Source organism: Bactrocera neohumeralis, chromosome 6 (assembly GCF_024586455.1).
Source record: "Bactrocera neohumeralis isolate Rockhampton chromosome 6, APGP_CSIRO_Bneo_wtdbg2-racon-allhic-juicebox.fasta_v2, whole genome shotgun sequence".
Taxonomy (NCBI): domain Eukaryota; kingdom Metazoa; phylum Arthropoda; class Insecta; order Diptera; family Tephritidae; genus Bactrocera; species Bactrocera neohumeralis.
In genome coordinates this window covers 31,587,906-31,606,823 of record NC_065923.1, presented here as the reverse complement: position 1 = coordinate 31,606,823, position 18,918 = coordinate 31,587,906, and the positions used below count along the sequence as shown (strand labels likewise).

At 38.6% G+C, this 18,918-nt stretch overlaps 1 protein-coding gene across 1 annotated transcript in view; it reads left to right on the top strand.

Moving 5' to 3' along the window:
* Nucleotides 1-608: 608 nt before the first annotated feature.
* LOC126761102 (probable WRKY transcription factor protein 1) overlaps nt 609-18,918 on the top strand; it is a 99,172-nt gene continuing 80,862 nt past the window's right edge. The window contains exon 1 of the mRNA XM_050477047.1: nt 609-2,883. Coding sequence (XP_050333004.1) covers nt 1,987-2,883 — 897 coding nt within the window. The 5' untranslated portion in view covers nt 609-1,986. The remainder of the gene's footprint in view (nt 2,884-18,918) is intronic.

Sequence of the window (18,918 nt, the reverse complement as noted above, 5' to 3'; positions counted from 1 at the left end):
TTCAGCTGAACGAACCGCGTTTCAAGGGGCGTCACCTCCGTACCAGTTAATATTCGGTCATACGAAAACCAGCAACAACCATAAAAAAGTAAAGCCAACAAGTATTATATTCGGCCTGCTATCGAACTCCATTTACTTTGGAAGAGACCTTCAGTTTTATTTGGAGTGAAAGAAATGATTATCGTTGTATTTGAAACTCAGCGAAAAATTATATATTATATTATTAATAAATTAAATAATTAAATTACGGATCCCACATGGCAACTCTGTTAGCCTCCTGCCCAGCAGAACAAACCAAGCGATCGCACGCTCCAAAAAGAAGACAGGTAAGCAATACATACACCTTTGTGCCATTGTTTACTATTGTCTTTTACCGGCAAATAAAGCGAATAGCAGCGGTCAGCCGATCGCGCATTTACGCGCTGTATCTCTCCGCTTGCTCTCACCTGAGCGCAGGCTCTCTCGGAAGACAAGCAAGTGCTGAGCGAATTTTTTCCGGCGCGCATTGTCATTCAAGCGACTTCACAGCTGTTGCTTCCATGCGCTCCGGCTGGGCAACAAGCAGGCCGCCAGCCAACAGCCGAAACCACCAGCCGCCAATCGTCGTCTCCGGCGCTCACATGTGCGCTTACTTGGTTCAAGTGCTTTTTGCTGATGAATTTAGATTTTTAATATCCAACTAAAGCTTGTTTGCGGCGGACGTGTGTGTGGACGCGAGTGCGCCCAATCATAATAAAATAAATACATACTTACAACAACCACATAGCAATAAATAAATAAAATATTTAACAATACGGACACGCAATGTCCAAGTGGCGGACAAGTGGGCACTTTTCGGTTCGCATTTGTGATTTGTTATAAAATTTTTGTTTTTGTTGTTATCAATTATGGAGTGAAAAGTTGCACAAAAGAAATTACGAAAAAAAGTGTACGGGATTATTTGAAAATACATAGAAAAAAGACTTTCTAAGTTTATTGATACAACAACAACAACACGGAAAATCGTGGTAAATGCAAAGAAATTGGAAAAATGAAACAACAAAAGTGTTTAAAGCGAATTGTGTGTTAACGAATTTGCGCAAAGTTGTTGTAATTTCAGGAAAATTGTGAAACGGATTAAAAAAAAATATTTATTATAAAATATTTTAAAAGAAATTTTTCCATAAAATTATAAAACAAAAATTGTAAGTGTTTTTGTTGTACAACAAAAAAATTTACTTTTATGAAAAACCAAAAAAAAATGTTAAATTCTGTTTTTCCAAAAAAATTTATTTTAGTGTAATTTTTACAAAAAAAATTTTGTTAACTTTTAATTTATGAAAATATTTATAAAAAGTACCGTTACATGCAATAAAGAAAAAATACTGGAATCAATTGTCAACTGTGTAAATGTCAAAATTTGAGCGATAATCGTGTTTATTGCTAGGAAATGTGCAGTTAAAACAACACAACGTTTCCGCACGCCCCTCGCTTGTGTGTGCGCCAATAACGGTTCTTGCCTGGAAGACCAACAAAAGGTAACAGGCAAATAAAAAAACGTGAAAAAGTGTGTTTAGTAGCTAAACGCTTCCTCTTTACAAAAAACAACAACAGCAACAAAAAAATCAAAATACCAATAACAACAACAACCATAAGCGGTAAGTGCTTGAAAGAGTGGCTAGCCAACGCACGCGTCATCCGCAACATTAGCCAGCTGTCGGGCAAATATTTGGACAGCACACACACATACATACATACCCGTACATATATGCATCGATTGTATACATATGTATGTATAAGCACACGTGCGAATGTGCCAACGTAAGTGACGCGAACGTGACACGAATGTGATTAGTGAGCGCTACCGTGAAACATTAGACCAAAATACAACAACAACAAGAACTATAACTAGCGGACAACCGCAATTTGCATAGCTGCCACACGCAAGCCAATAAATAATACATACAAACACACATACACACCCACACACGTATAGAAACACTCAACATGCAAGCATCACCAGCGTCGCCGGGCGCCTCGCCGCCAGATTTCGATTTCAATCTGCCGTGTCGCTACTTCAAAAGCTCCTTCGCGCGCTCGCTCTCCATGTATAACGGTGCTGGCGGTGGCGGTGGCGGCGGCCCGGGCGGCGCTAATGATATGCAGTGCAAGTCGTTGGATTTCGATATCGGGCAGTATCGCAAAATTAGCGCTTTTAATGGCAACAACAACAACAACACTAACAGCATAAGCAACAACAATGTCAATATAGAGTGCAACAGCCTGGAGTGTCCACCTTTGCCGCAGCGCCGACAAGTGGCAACCACAGCGGCTGGCAAGAATGAGGCCAACAACAGCAACAACAACAACGGCAGCTGCAGCAACAATGTTTACTTAGAAAGCGACGCCAGCAGCGATGAGCCGGCCGAGGAGGATGCCAAGCCGCCAGCAATACCGGCGCGCTGTCCCATTGTTGTCGCCAAATCAAAGTCAGCCGGCGCGTTGAATGTGCAGCAGCAACAACAACAACAGCAGCAACAAATGTTGGCACAATTCAGGCATGCGGCGATTGCCGAGAATGCGAACGCAAGCGGGAATGCGGTTGGCAACGCAGCCACAGCCGCCATTCATGGGAATTTTAACAGGCCAATTAATCACAACACATTGCCGCCACAGCAACAACAACAACAACAGCAGCAGCAGCAACAACCGCAGCAACAATTGAATGGAAAGGCAATTAGCGCTAGCAACACCAACAACAACAACCATGAAGATGCGCTAGGCGGCTCGAGAGCTGGCAGAAGCCGCTGCAACAGAAGGAATGTTTGGCCTACAGACCGCGTTGACTCGCAGCAGCAACAACAGCACTATCCATTACAACAACAGCAGCAGCAGCAGCAACAGGTTTGTTGTTCAGCTTTCTTGCATTTTACGTGCCTCTAGGCACACATACACACACAGTCATAGATATCTACAATTTATTCTAGCGCGCCTCCGTAGTCTCCGACTGTGGCTTTGCGCCGTTTTCCTCGCCTTTGTGCGAGATTTTCCTCTGCGTTTTTAATTCATTTGGTTTTTTTCCCCATTTTTCTGATTTTTCTGCGTACTACTTGTGTTTTTCTTTTTGTTGTACGAAAAAGAATGTGCAATAAATTTCCTTTTCTGGTGAAATCATTTCTATTTCACGTTTCCATGTCGCGCCGTGAAATGCGAAAAGTGGGTTTATATGGTGGAAGCTATGCGGCGCACTTCTTGCGGCGCGTACGAGAACAGCTAAGCGCTCCATTTAGTCGCTAGCGCTCACGGTAATGCTTAGTCTATGAAACGGTTTGGTCTTATAAGGAAGGGTCTATGTTGTTGGTTTTGCGACCTGATTTTCCATAATTCAATGACTTCACTGCTCATTTTCATTCAATTAATGTAATGATTACTCAATAATAAGTTTGATTACATGAGCATGTGGATCTTATATGTGTGTGTTGTCGGTCAACCAGTGCCAAAATTGGTAGACCCTCATATTTGTCTTTTGTAGATATATAAGTATTTGAGATTTGTGTTATTGAATTGGGTCATTCTTCTTCTTCTTTATTGGCGTAGACACCGCTTACGCGGTTAAAGACGAGTTTACAACAGCGCGCCTGTCGCTCTTCCTTATGGCCGTTTGGCGTCAAGTGGAGATTTCAAGTGTAGCCAGGTTCTTCTCCACCTGATCTTTCCAACGGAGTGGAGGTCTTCCTCTTCCTCTGCTTCCTTTGGTGGATACTGCGTCGAATACTTTCAGAGCTGGAGTGTTTTTATCCATTCGGACGATTTGACCACTGTTTTTTAATTCGCTGAACAATGACAATGCCGTCGCAAATCTCGTACAGCTCATCATTCCATCAACTTTGGTATTCGTCGTTGCCAATGCGCAAAGGACCTTAAATATTCAGCAGAACTCTTCTCTCGATAACCCGACCCATCAGATGTTGTCATCGTCCATGCCTCTGTACCATATAGCAGCGCGGGTATAATGAGTGATTTGTAGAGTTTGGTCTTTGTTCGTCGAGGAAGGACTTTACTTCTCAGGACGTACTACTCAGTCCGAAGTAGCACCTGTTGGCAAGAGTTATTCGGCATTGGGCTTCGAGGCTGACATTGTTGTTGGTGTTGGTGTTGACGTTCAACAGTGACGCGGGAACCTAGTCGTGAGTGCGACGACTGTTTTTTTGATGACAGGAGACATTTCGTCTTGCCCTCGTTCACTACCAGACCCATTTGCTTCGCTTCCTTATCCATTCTGAAGAAAGCAGAACTATCGGCGTGGTTGTTGAGGCCAATGATATCGATGTCATCGGGGTGGGCCAGCAGTTGTACACTCTTGCAGAAGATTGTATCTTCTCTATTCAGCTCTGCAGCTCGAATTATTTTCTCCAGCAGTAGATTGAAGATAGAAAGTCGCCTTGTCTGAAACCAAGTTTGGTATCGAACGGCTCTGAGAGGTGCTTCCCGATCCTGACGAAGATTTTGGTATTACTCAATGTCAGTTTAAACACACGCATTGGTTTTGCGGGGATAACAAATCCAGACATCGCGGCATAAACGCAGCTCATTTTTGTGCTAACAAAAGCAGCTTTGAAATCGACGGAATGGTGGTGTGTGTCGATTCTCTATTCCATGTTTTGGCGAATGGTGCATATCTGGTCAGTTGCTGATTCCACACTGATTAGGTCCAATAAGATTGTTGACGGTGGGGTTTAATATTTCACACAATACGCTCGATAGAACCTTATATACGATTATGAGTAAGCTTATTCCACGGTAGTTGGTGCAGATTGTGGGGTCTCCCGTGTTTTGTAATGGAAGGCCCGGTCCATCGATGACGGGAACCGGGTTCGCCATCTTTTGGTGTTATGCTTTCATTGCCATTTAGCAGGCTGGAGAAGTGGTCCCTCCATAATTTCATTATGCTCTGGGCATCAGTCACTAGATCACCTCTGGTGATTTCACAAGAGTAAGCGCTGGTCTTGAAACCTTCTGTTACTCGCCGCATCTTTTCGTAGAATTTTCGAGCATTGCTCCTGTCGGCCTCACGCAGTTTGTACTTACGCATTTCGGCTTATCTCTTTTCTTCTCATCCGGCACGTGTTGAAGAAGACCTGCATGTAGACTTTATTTAATGTCTTCAATTTTTAAATTTTTCTTAAATTAAATTTCTGCTTAATTTTTAAATTAAGTAGTTATAGTATCTCGTTTTTAATTTTTAAATATCTACAACTTGTCGCAAGGAAACTCTTCACAAGTGTAAACAAAATAAAGAGAAAACTAAAAAATGTGAATAAATAGCGCATGCAACCAAATAGTTGAGTCCATTTCTCAACAGCTTTTGCTAATTTGATTTGTCGCATCTCGCCAGCAGCACCTTACACATGTCCAACACCCAAATACACTTGCGAGCGCACCTATTTGCTACTTCACTTTTATTTCCACTTAAAATGTCAAAGCAAATCAATCATATCTAATTAGTTGCAACACCAAAAATGTGGACTCCAATCAATGGCGCCGCGGTGTCTTATGGCATGCCAGCATCCGGCCGCACTTTTCCACCACTGACATATAAATTGCGGCACCCCTTATTATGGCCTAAGTGACAAGCTACTCATATTTATCACAAAATGGATGTTTAACCGTGTAAACAACAACAACAACACAGCTGTAAAGCAGCCTGAATTGATTTATCACTTTTCACCGGCTTTGACGTTTCGAAATTAGCCTCTAGCCTAATTTGTTACTGAAGACTAGTACTAACTACTAGCGGTATTTACTAGCATTTGATTTATTGGAAAAAGTGCATTTAATGCCGTTTTGGTATGCCACATAATGTCAAGTTGGCTAGCGATTAATCAATGGATTAGTGGAGTGACAAGAAAAAGTTATTGGGTGATGTTCCAAAAAAATAAAAAAAAATCCATAGCTTTCAAGAGTAACCATTTGAATACAAAGTGTGAAGTGCATGGAAAAAATATAATGGAAATTGAAATGTAATGAGAAAATATTAATATCAATCTATTAAAGGAAGAGAACAAACTATTGGGTATAAAAAATGGTTCTAATTTTTTTAACCAAAATAAAATTCAAAGGCAGCCAACTTAAAAAAGTGTCTTCTCGAAACGAAAACATCGATCGATCCGATCAGGTCTTAGAAATCCGAAGGCAAGTCAATAGCGCGCCTCTTAAGTTGGAAAACATAAGAGCTAGATGTACGCAACCCAGAAAAATCATTGTGAATAATCTTTAATATGATGTGTATGGTATAGCAAGCGCAGATTATACATCGATATGAATGTACCGTGGGACCCGTAGGAACTCCCTTAACACTTTACAGATACGCTGCAGTCTATTCCCTGTTTCATGGAGTTTGAGGTTTCATGTCACTGAATCCGATAAACATACTTTAAGTAAATCGACAACGATGTTTTAAAATAAATGACGTAATTTTTCGCAGTGAAAATGGCAAATCCATAGTTAGATAGATAGATAGAAGAGGTTTTGCACTGCGACCTATGATTTGATTGTGCTCTATCATGGCCACAAAGGTCAAGCGTTCTGAACAATTCCAGGAGCTTGCTGGGCGCGACTGAGGTAATGTTATCCCAGTCCATGTAGATGGTTCCTAGGGCCTTGAGACTGCTTCCACCAACTGTTGGGCAATCTAGAATCAAGTGTTCTGGAGTTTCCTGTACGATGTCGCAAAACCGCCATTTTGCACAGGAGAATATGCTCATGTTGGACAAGTGCTTTCTGAGCCTACAGTGCCCTGTTTAGAGCGCGACTAGGAAGCGAAATTTGTCTACGAAGAGGTTGATCATATTTCCAGGTTGTAATCTCACAGTAGTAACTTGGCATGGCGCATACCTGCTGCCAGTGCCGTTCTAAAAGCTGCCGCAGAGCGGCTACTTCATCGGTTAGCACATTGCCAGCTACCCCTTTATACCACGGCACCTAGATCAGATGTACATGGTTGCGAACTGAAAGGCAGTTCAGCTTTCCTATTCACTCCTCCACTAATAGCGATTTGACCTCATACGCTAAGATCGCTTTTATTGCCGCTTGACTATTGCTACATATAGCGATGCGTTGGCTGCGATAGTTGTGATGACTTGACTCATAGCAAAGACTTCTGCTTGAAAGATGCTCGGAAACGTCTCATTGGTATGAATAGTTTGGTATCCGGTCCCGCGATGGTTGCTCCAATGCCTTCCGGTGTTTTCGAGCCGTCACTGTATCACTGGATAGTGCTGCCCCTAAGTAGTCAGTTGAGCGTGGAATCACTCCAATCCGCCTTACTGCCGAGAATAAAACTAAACTTCTCTGTAAAGTTTACAGTCTTTGTAACGCCGTCCCTTGGAAGATCGGCTAGTGGTGTGTCTTCCCCTAAAGCCATCATTTGTTAAGACGACATTATCTTCTCTTTGCCAAAACCCTCTGCTGCCATGTGCAGCATGGTATGTGCCTGTTTAATCACTAGATGGAGCGATTTGAGCTCCAGTATGACTTCAAGTGCTCCTGATGTCTAGTAATTTGACCTTTTTAGACAACTCCCTGCCACCAAGTATTAAGGGCCTCAAACCCGGAAGAGATCCTCGCTTTATAAACGGGACGACAATTGTTATTCATGGTTTTTAAGTGACTAAAATATACACAATCCGATGTAGAAGACATGCTCTACAAACTTGTACTAGATTTTGGATATTATGGTAGAAAGTAATACGTTTCACATTTAAGAAACTGACATTGAGTAATTCTACCCTTCAAGAAAACCAAAAATAAATTTCGGACCATTGAAGATGGCATTTCCTCAGGAAAATTGCAGAACTTCACTGTTCATATTAAATAACATTTTCCAGAAACAAAAAGACTTTATATAAAACTGATTCAAGAGTTGGAAACAGCTCCAGTACAAGGGTTTTTCAATAAGAGTGATATTATTTATCAAATAACCTCACGAGAAATGGCCTAATTGTATTTAATCACAACTTCTTGGAGGCCATTTAATGTCACAATTTCTTGAAATAATCGATACCTCAAACTTTTCTCGCAATAATTGGTTTGTTGCACGTGCTGTGTGGCACGTAGCCCCGTCTTGTTGGACCAGATATTGATAAGATCAACTTCTTCTAGTTGCGGCCATAAAAAATTGGTTATCATCGATCTATACCGTTCTCGATCGCCAGTAACCGTGTCACCAGCTTCATTTCAAATGAAGTACGGACCGATGATTCCACCAGACCTAAAGCCACATCAAACTGTCAATTTAGGTGAATGTAATGGTTGTTCGTGAATTATTCGTGAACTTTCTTTGCATCAGAATCAACAGTTTTATTTATTTACCGCATCACTCTGATGGGAGTCATCATCGGAGAAGATGATTCCCTTAAAAAAATCGTTTTCAAGTTGTTCCAAGACAGAATCAGCAAATTCACGACTTTTACGGTAGTCCAATGTCTTCAGTTTTTGAATGAGAATAATTCTATACGGATGCAAGCCAAATCCTTTCTCAAAATCCGCTAGGTTGTGGTTTGAGACAGTCGCATTATTAAAAATTACCCTAACGGTACTTAGAAATCATATTATCCCTATTGGAAAAACCGGTAAACAGATATGAAAGAGTTCACATCAATTTTGAAACAAAAAAAAAATTGAAAAAGTTCCCTTTATTTTTGAAAATACTATAAGGGTACTTAATGCCTTTTAGAGCCAAGAAATAATATTTTTTTTACTTCATATACAACATAAATTCACGTACTCCATATCTGAAAAGCCACCGCTCAATTTCAAAACTTCAGATGGCTACGTTCCGGCGGCCACTTCCCGCAAAAAATTGCTTGTTACAATTTGTTTCGGACAACAGATCTCAACCGATTAGATAACCGAAGTAAAATCCAACACTTTATTAGCGTTTCATTATCAAAGAAAACGACTGAAACCACTCAACGAAAAACGAAAACTCTTGCAAAATTTCTTTTTTATTAAATAATAACTCACTTACTCTATAAAACGAGTGAAATCAGCTTTTGTGGCAATTACAATACGTTAGAAAATTTATGCATTCCAGTGCGTGTTTCGCACATTCAACCCTATCGCACTCGCCGTCGTCGCCAGGCAACAACATAAACTTCAACTTTATCGCCGAGTGATTAAACGTTTCGGAATTATGACGACATCGGCCGACATCAACGTCACTCGCGTGCGCAGCAAATGCCAACTGATAAACGTAATGCGCCAAGTGGAAAATGGCGAGGCATGCAAAATTCCGCATTTTATTCAAAAAGCAAAAAAACCATAGCAACAATAACTACATGCCCGCCAGTCAAAATGTCTATAAAGCGCGCCAACAAATTGTTTGATTGAACGATATGAAATGCACTAAAAGCAAAATTTAAAAAATGCAAAAAAGAAAATTGAAAATCTTCAAATAAGTGGAAATGCTGCGTTTTAAAAATATGCGGTTTTTAATTTCTTTTTCAATATTGCCCAAGTCTGTTTACATTCGTATGCGCTGCTCGTGATTACTTATGGACGTAGATATATGTACATATGTATATGTATGTATGTATATAAAAAATTTTATTTTCCAATAAATTTCGAATCAAATAATAAAACAAATTGTGCAATTAAAAGACGCTGATTTCAAAGGCCATTAGCAGCTTTTTGTCTATTAAAAAAAATTCGAACCTTTTTTATTTTATTTCGCATACATATATGATGTTTTTTTTTTCATTTTTTTGCGCTTGGCTGGTGTATACAGTGTGTTAGCACTGAAGGAAATCTCAAACATTAATAATAGGAAAAATATAAAATTGTTAGAGATACGAAAATAACACACACAAATATTAGTAATTATTATATATTTACTACTATGAGCAAACAATACTTTGTTCATAATTCTAAAATTTTTTTTTCTATATATTTGTCGTCCCCCTCAAAGTGATCTTCTTTGGCCCCAAAACACTTGTGCCAACGTTTTTTCCACTCCTCGAGACAGCTGTTTAAGTAAATTTCCAGAATAGCCTTCAATGGCCGTAGCCTTCATGTTTAATGACTTCAATGATTCAAAACGGTTTTCTCGGAGTCGTTTTGAGTTTGCTGTATAGCCAGAAGCCACACGGAGCGAAATCAGGCGAATACGTTGGTTAGAGCACGATATTGTTTGAAAATTTAGCGAAAAACTCACGAAGACTCAATGCGGTATTCGACGGTGCATTATCATGGTGCAAAAACGAAGAGTTGCCGGCCCATTATTCTGGCCTCTTTTTACGAATAATCTCGCGCAAACGACTCATAACAGTCAAATAGTATTCCTTGTTGACAGTTTAGCCGGTCGGAAGGAGTTCGGACTGCACCACACTTCGATAATCGAAGAAAACTGTCAACATAACATTGATTTTTGATCTGCTTTGAAGTGTTTTATTCAGCTTCGGCTCATCTTTGACACGATCGATTGTCTGTTTATAGGTCGTAAGCATAGATCCAAGACGCATCGCCAGTGGTAATACGTTTCATGACATCTTGGTAGTCGGAAAGCATTGTTTCACCGACATCACGTCACGTTGTTTTTCGGAAAAAAAATAGTGATTTTAGAACCAATCGTGCTTTCAATTTTCTTAGGCCCAAATGATCTTACAAAATGGTTCTCACTGATCCTTTTGATATTCCAACGATGCCAGTAACTCTGACTGTTAGTCGTCGATTCTCAATCGCCGATTCCTTTATTTTATTGACATGTTGCAGGTATTTTCTTAAGGGATCAGTAGGGTAATCTTTTTTCGAAAAAAAAAATTTTTTTTTTGCATTTTCTGTTCTCTTATACCCCTAAAATTAACGTTGAAACCCACTTTACCATTGGAAGCTTTCGCAAAAGACCCAAAAAATATAATACCGCTCGACGTTAGCAGCGCACGAAGTGCACATCTTTGTATGCTTTTTCAGAACCTCAAACTTTAAACGCGTTTTTCTCAAAACACACTTTTTTATACTGGCGATCATGATTCCGGCAGAACTACTCAACTGATTTGCTCATTTTTTTTGTTAATGTTCACAAAACGCCTGGCTGTCTACATTCATAATTTTTTATAATTTATTGAAAATGTTATGACAAAATTTATGTAAAAAAACATGGTGAAAAATAAAAAAAAAAAAGTTAATTACTTTTTTTATTTATCAAAATTTTTTCATGATTCTAGTAGGGACGATAACCATTCACGTACTTTCTAAGAATAAATTGGGTTTTTGTGTTTCAGATGATCCAAACATAAGAATTCGTGTCCGCCAGTGAAAAAACGCGTCTCATTCACCCAGCCATTTCTCCGACAGATGTCATCCAAAAATTCCGAAAAATTCGTTTATAGACTCCACGATATACCTCATGATATGTAAAAAATTTCTATTGTAGAATATTTCTATGAAAAAAATGTCAAAAAACAAGGCCAGATTACCCTATTGATCTCTTAAAAAAAAGAGTTGTAGAAGAAGAGCCTTTCATCTTTCATCCGCTGTGACATTATTCAAATATTAAAACACTTTTTGCCGAAATAAATTTTTAATAAAATTCAGGGAGCTTCAAAGTCTCTCAAGCTACATTCCAATCAGGGTTGCATCCTCGTACTTTAAAGAAAACATAATTTTACATAAGTCAGTATACAGATTTATAACATATGTACATATATAGGCATGAAACAATTACTAAATCAATGACAGCTCAATTCATTCACAACCGCTAGCAAACGTAGCACAAATCTCCTCCCCTTATACAGCCTATATCGCAAACTATCTGATAAATTTTCAGTAACGAACTTCTTTGTCCAATTTTGTCACAAAATTTAAGGGAGAATAGCGCTTTGATTAAACAGTCCACCAACTAACCACGAAGTAAAACATTCACTATATTTTAATATGATGTTATTAAGGGGGGCAAACTCAATATTAAAGCTGGAATATTTAAAATCCAGTTCCTTTTAATACAATTTGCTATTGAAATACCAAAACGTGGGCCCCTTAAAATGTTATATTTTACGAACTAATCGTCCAAAAGCTGTCAAATTTATAGGTTATGTCCAACTCCAAAATATGTTTAGTCTGTAGTAGAAGTGCTCAAAGCTTTAGTTAGAAGAAATTAGGTTAAGAAGTCGATCCTAACAGGGATCTCACTTGGACAGCTTAGAACGCCGGTCCGTTGTGGTAACTAAATATATATTATCTATATTAGGTCATAAGACTCTTACAAATCAACAAAGCGCTTTGATCCTATCACAAATTTGTTGAGACGGCTAATGCCAGTTTCGGCGATGTCTTCTGTTTTGACGAATGTTTCAGCCTTAACTCTTTCACCGAAACTCTTAGCCTTGCCGCTTATATGCCTATTGCATAGTGTCCAATGGTTGGAACGGTGGAAAAATATAAAATTTTAGAAGTCTCTTTTAGAAAAGCAAAATAATGATAATAGAGAAAATAAGCCGGATGGGCCAACGTCAGACCATCATGGAACTGATTTGACTGTTGAGAGAAAATGTTGCGCTAGAAGGATAAATTTTACATTGTTCGATATAAAGAGTTATTCACAGATATTACCCAATACTAGGTAATACCATTCATGAATTCGGTTTATTTCGTGAACCATTTCGGAGAGTAACTTTACGATCGTCGGTAAAGAATCAACGAATTTTATTTCTGTTCAATAGACTGTTCAGGGCAGAAATAAAAGTTTCAGCCTGTCTTATTCATTCGAAATACTGGTTTCGGAAATGTAAGGCAAGTTGCTCCTATCAATGCAAACAATATTTTGTAACAAGCCCTTCAGTTTATGAGATAGCGATCTGAAATTTTGAACAAGTTCTTTTCTCCACAAGAAGCTGTTTATTTGTTAGAACCACCGATATCGGCCTAGCTTAGCATATAGTTGTCATACAAACTGAACAATCACAATCATGTCGTTGTATGGAAAACTTTTTTATTCGACGAGGTATCTTAACGAAATTTGGCACGAATTATTGCCTAAGGTAAACTCCCAGAAAATTGTTCAGATCAGAATAATGTAATACATCGCTACCATACTACATAACCGATCACGGACAAGTTCTTGTATGGTATATAAAAGATAGATTGTGAATGGTATAACCGAACTTAAATTTTTTTTTTTGATTTTATAAAATTTGCGCCACTGTGCAACGCGCCACTGAATTAGCAAAAATGTGGCTAATGTCGCCGCAAGCGTTGCACTTATCAACTTAAGCCGCCACAAAACTGGCTCGCAGTGCGAAAAATGTACAAATGTGTACTACAACAAAAGCAAATATAGACAAAGTCACAACAAGCAATGTTGCCACGATTTTAATTTGAAATCGAAAAAATGTGTATGGCTCTATATACATACATATTTATATACATATGTATGTATGTATGTATGTAGGCATATGCTTGCTGTCAGTAATTTCTTTTTGCTTTTGCAGACTTTTCAACAAATCACTTGTTGTTGCCTGTTTTAGTTTTCGGTTTATGCATTTTTTCCATACTGACAAGCAGCTATTCATTTAGCCAGAGCCAGCGCACTACTGTCTGTCGGACCTTGTTCCCAACTATGCGCCGTTAAGCAGCCGTCTGCTCAACACTGCGTATTTGTCGGCTTGAATTTGTGCAATTTGCGCTTTTTGGACATTCGCAAGAAAACGTTTAATTCGTTCAGCAATTTGGCGATATACACACATACACACACGCCTGTTAACGTGGCATGCGGCATGTGGCAACAATTTCGAACAGAAAAAAACGTTTATTATTACCATTACTGCGCGTATTATTAATATTTGTTTATGTTAACAAGCGTGTAAATAGTCATTGAAAGTAACGGTCACGTTTGCGCCGCGCATTGCAAGTTCAAGTGTTTGCTTTCTCCGCGCATGCGCAGTCGCTACCGTGCAACAGGCCGCCACTAGGACATTTTCAAACTCTTTTTGACGCTCTTACACGTATGTATGTACATATGTATACATATGTGTTGGTAAAATTTGTGTTGAGTGCATTTGATGGCAAATTGGTGCAAGTCTTCATGCTTTCTTCGACTTTTGCATATTTCTTTTTATTTCAAATACTTTCCGGCAACACTCATAAATTTGCAATAAAACGCACAGCTCGCATAACTGCCAGCAATAATCGTAAACAACACGAATACAACAACAAACTGTATTACAACAACAAACTGTATTACAACAACAAACTGTATTACAACAACAAACTGTATTACAACAACACACTGTATTACAACAACAAACTGTATTACAACAAAAAACTGCATTACAACAACAAACTGTATTACAACAACTCACTGTATTACAACAACAAACTGTATTACAAAAACAAAATGTATTACAACAACAAACTTTATTACAACAACAAAATCTATTACAACAACAAACTGCAGTACAACAACAAGCCATGTATGTTTTTCGAATGCGTAAATTGGCAATAAACATTTCAAAAACCGTAAAAAGTTGGTTTGCATTGGCGGCCTTAATGATTTTCGCCGCATGCAACCGCTAATTGATCAGTGGAGGCGCCACAGTAAGCTCACATAAGTATACAATATTTAAGTATTTGTATGTATATATATAGAGACACATGTGAACATATTGTGTAATTAAAAATGGGAAGTTTGACTGATTTTCTTTTTACTTGCTGACTTTTTTTAATTTTATCTGTGCAGAATATAATTTTTTTTTGTAAATAAAAATAGAATAAAGCATTTAAAAAGTTTATACGAAAAATAATTTTGAGTCTCTACACCGAATCGAAAGATACATATGTATGTTATTTTAATAGAAAGCGACAAGCTTTTTAATCCAATCCTGAACCAAAAAGTGAGAGCGAATTCTATTACTAAATGTTGATTTTTTAGTTTGAAGGCAAAACCTATACCTTTCTGAGCTTTATAACCAAAAAAAACCAAAAAAAATCTCGAAGATCTTGAAAGCTTATCAAGCATTTCTAAATACCCTATTAGAAGGAAAATGTTAAGCCATTTCAAGCCAAAACTTTTATTCTTGGATTTTGTTTGGAAACTAGCACCGAAACCTTGATCTTGATTTACTCCATAACTCTTATCAGTGTACCACTGGAGTCAACTATCGAACTAACAAACACTGATCGGCATTTCTTTCGGCTGTATATTCTTCATAAGTATGTATGTACTTAGAAACTACTATACAAAGTAAATAGTGATTTCGAATCGAAGAGGAAATATATAATTTTGGTATGTAAATAGATTCGAATATCTTATAGTAAATATGATAGATATTCAGTTCTCACAAATCAATATGCATACTTATACGAAAATATAAGTTACAAAAACATTGAGAATTCAAACCATACTTGCTTGCGATTTGGTGAAACTGAAGACAACCCAGAGCTGGTCAAAGATTTCAATTAATTTCGATTTATGCCCCCTGTATCTCGCAAATCATTATCATTTAAAAAGCAATATTATCACACAACTCAGTCCACAGGTCATAGGATAATCGAAACTTACTTGCATTAATATCCAGCGTTGGACTGTCCACTACAAATATATGGCTCAAGCAGCTCACGACTTTCGGTCTTTGACCAAGTATCCTCTGGGTAGCCTAGGAACATCCGTTTGAAGGCGAGCTAAAGTGAGAAGGCGAAACATCCCCTACATGGGGTTGTGCGCTGGGTTTGGGACCAGACATTGACATAGTTCAGCGAATTAAAAGACTGCGGCTACCCTGGATAGGTCATGTCGTCCGAATGGACGAAAACACTCTAGCTCTGAAAGTATTCGGCGCAGTACCCGCCGGGGGAAGCAGAGGAAGAGGAAGACCTCCGCTCCGTTGGAAGGACCAAGTGGAGAAGGACCTGGCTTCGCTTGGAATATCCAATTGGCGCCATCTAGCGAAAAGAAGAAACGAGTGGCGCGCTGTTGTTAACTCGGCTGTAATCGCGTAATCGGTGTCTACACCAATTAAGAAGAAGATGAAATATGATAGATGAGAGATGGTGTATAGATATACTCTTGGTTTTTTTACTTCTTCTTCTTCTTTTTTGGTACTACAACCGTGTGTCGGTCTGGGCCGAGAACACAAAACTTCACAGCTGCCATATATTCGCCACATATGGCTCTATGTGATTTTTCAATATTTCAAAATATAGAAAGAACCGTAAAGAGCCGTCGTTTTACAATATAAATGACAATTCTAAAAAACGAGTTTGAGAAGTTTTTCGACGATTGGAGGAGGCGCTGTTTACTAACTTAAGGGGTTACATGGGTTTACGGGTTTCAAAAAATCGATTTTTTTATTGTCTTATTAAATTCTACAACACCTCTAGAATATTGTCCTAAATTTTCAAGTTTCCGAGTAATGATTTGGGAGATACAGCCTTGAGAACTTGTGCACCATCTTTAAACGCGTTTTTCTCGAAACTGTGTTTTTGAAGTCGATCTTCATGATATTTTACACATATTTTGAGATAAATTCTTAAAGACTTGGACGAATGATTTTTTTTCGATTACAACTATTTGAAAAAAAAAATTTCGAAAGATTTTGACTGAAATTTTTTTCACTTTAGATGATCCTGTATGGTGTTATCCTCCAACGCGGGGGGCAGCGGAAATAGCGTCGCAACGGCCGAGTTTAACATATTTTTTTTTCAAAAATTTCAGAATTTCTTTGTTAATAGTATTCGTTTGTAACAAAAAATTTTAATAAAATATTTCACTTTTTATGTGTTAAAAAAAAAAAAAACTGTTTTTTACTAAGGAAACCCATGTAACCCCTTAAAGACGACAGAATTAATGGACACGAATGAAGAAATAACCTTTTCAAAAAACAAAAATTCCAGTTATTTTTTAACCCACCTCGTATAGCTACTACTAGCTTGAAGAGTATTACTGACAAATGAATGATTTCCCGATGGAAAAAGTTACACTCAAAAAGTTCTCTAAATAGTTGGATTATATTTTCAGAACAGCTGTTCCACGACTTTAGTGCATACACATACTATGTAGGTTAGTTCTGGAATGGATCTGTTATTTATATATGTACATATGTATATTTTCAACTAATTTCTATTAATGAAGTTTAAGCCATCAACTATTTGATCGGATTGCTCAGAAGCCTTGAGAAATATACACTTTTAGTCCGAAAGCCGTGCTTTATGCTTTCAGGCAGTGCACGGATAAAACCAAAATGTCATACCTAAGCCATAGGGAAGTCGGTTTATGCTAAAAAGCACAATAGTAAGTATTAATATTGAATTTGCGTCCAATTAGGTTTCAGCTCTTCTTCCTTTCACAAAGCTTTTACGTCTCTGTTTAGTAAAGTCGCCTTGCAATATAAACAGGCAAAAAATAGTAAGACTTTGTTCATCAGATCTCTGACTGTTAATCCTCGATCCTCAAGCACCAATTACTTTATTTTACTGAAGTGTTGATCATCAGTTGATGCTGATGGCCGTCCTGGACATGGTGGGACCTAGAAATAAATATTTCATCGAATAAATTTTCGCTCGAAATTTAAATTAAAAGTCTTACTATATTTTGCCCGCCGTATAACACACATACATATGTATATACTGCAGCATATTTTTAAGCATGCATGAAATTACTTTAAAGTAAAACCGCAGGATTAACTCATTGGCCGGTTTGCCAGCAATTACAGTTGTAATTTATCGATGTGTGCGCGTATTTATTTAACCGCCTGCTGACAATGCGGCAGCACTTCATCAATTTACCACTTTGAGTTATTAGCCGTAATGAAAATTCCATTTGCCGCCACTTGGGTTTTTCGCCAAGCAATAATTGATAATTTTACATTAATAAACTGTCTAGTTAGCGGCGCCGAGCCGCCTCGACCGCGCCGTTTCGGCTGGACACTGCCGATTTTCTAATTACGCAAATTTCTCGCTTGTTGCCGCGGGGGGTGTTCAAAGCGCGCATAAAACGGCGAACCGGATACACAGACGAGTACACGCATGCGTTTATGCTATATTTCAAGCTACAAAAACAACAAGCATCGATAACAGGCGTAAAAGAGTCGACAGGAGCAACGCCAGCTCAATGATAAGCATTGCGGCTACCGGTCACGGCGGCTTGGCATCCGAATTCCTTGCTGTTCGCGAATAAGTGTGGTACTTTAGGCATTTTTTTTTTAAGTAGGTGTGTGCGTGTGTATGTAATTTTTACGCGCCCGTTGACAATTTGTCACTGTGATTATGCCAATTTGTTAAGTTGTCAGCCGCGCTGAGCCAATTCAGCGCTGAGCTGGTGATGTTGCTGTTGATTGCTTGGCGCTACCGGGCATTGCCAGCTGGTCGCTCGCCAGCCCATACCAACTACTGGCGGCCCGTTACAGTTGCAGAGGCCAAAGCGCGTTCAAACTAATGTACAAAGCGCATCGGTTTCCGGTAAAATTCCGTAATTACGCGCCTTTTGGTAGCCAACTCTTTGGTCTTACGGCTTTGCTATGTGCTCTTATATACACATATACAGCTATGTATGAACCGCTACACTTAATCGGCTGTTCACAGCATTGCTGGGTTGGGCTGCCTTATTTTTGGGTTGGGCGGTGCGGATAACTTGGTGTTGCGGCTGTTGGTGGGTTGGTGGTGGCTGCTGGCTGGTATGCACTGCAGCATATCGCACTTGACGGATCGCTTTAAATAGTTGCTGAAAATTTGAAATACTTGTTTGAATTTTTTTTAGGTGGTGCGGGCATAATAGATTAAATAACTGGAAGTTAGTTACGCAATCCTTTTAGTTGCGCGAATTCTCTATGCTAAAGCTAAAATAACGAATTAAATTGGTTTCGGTAACTTAAAGGCTTGTGGCTATTAAATTGTACAACATTTATAAATATTTAAAATAATAACTGGAAGAATAAAGTATAAATGATTTTT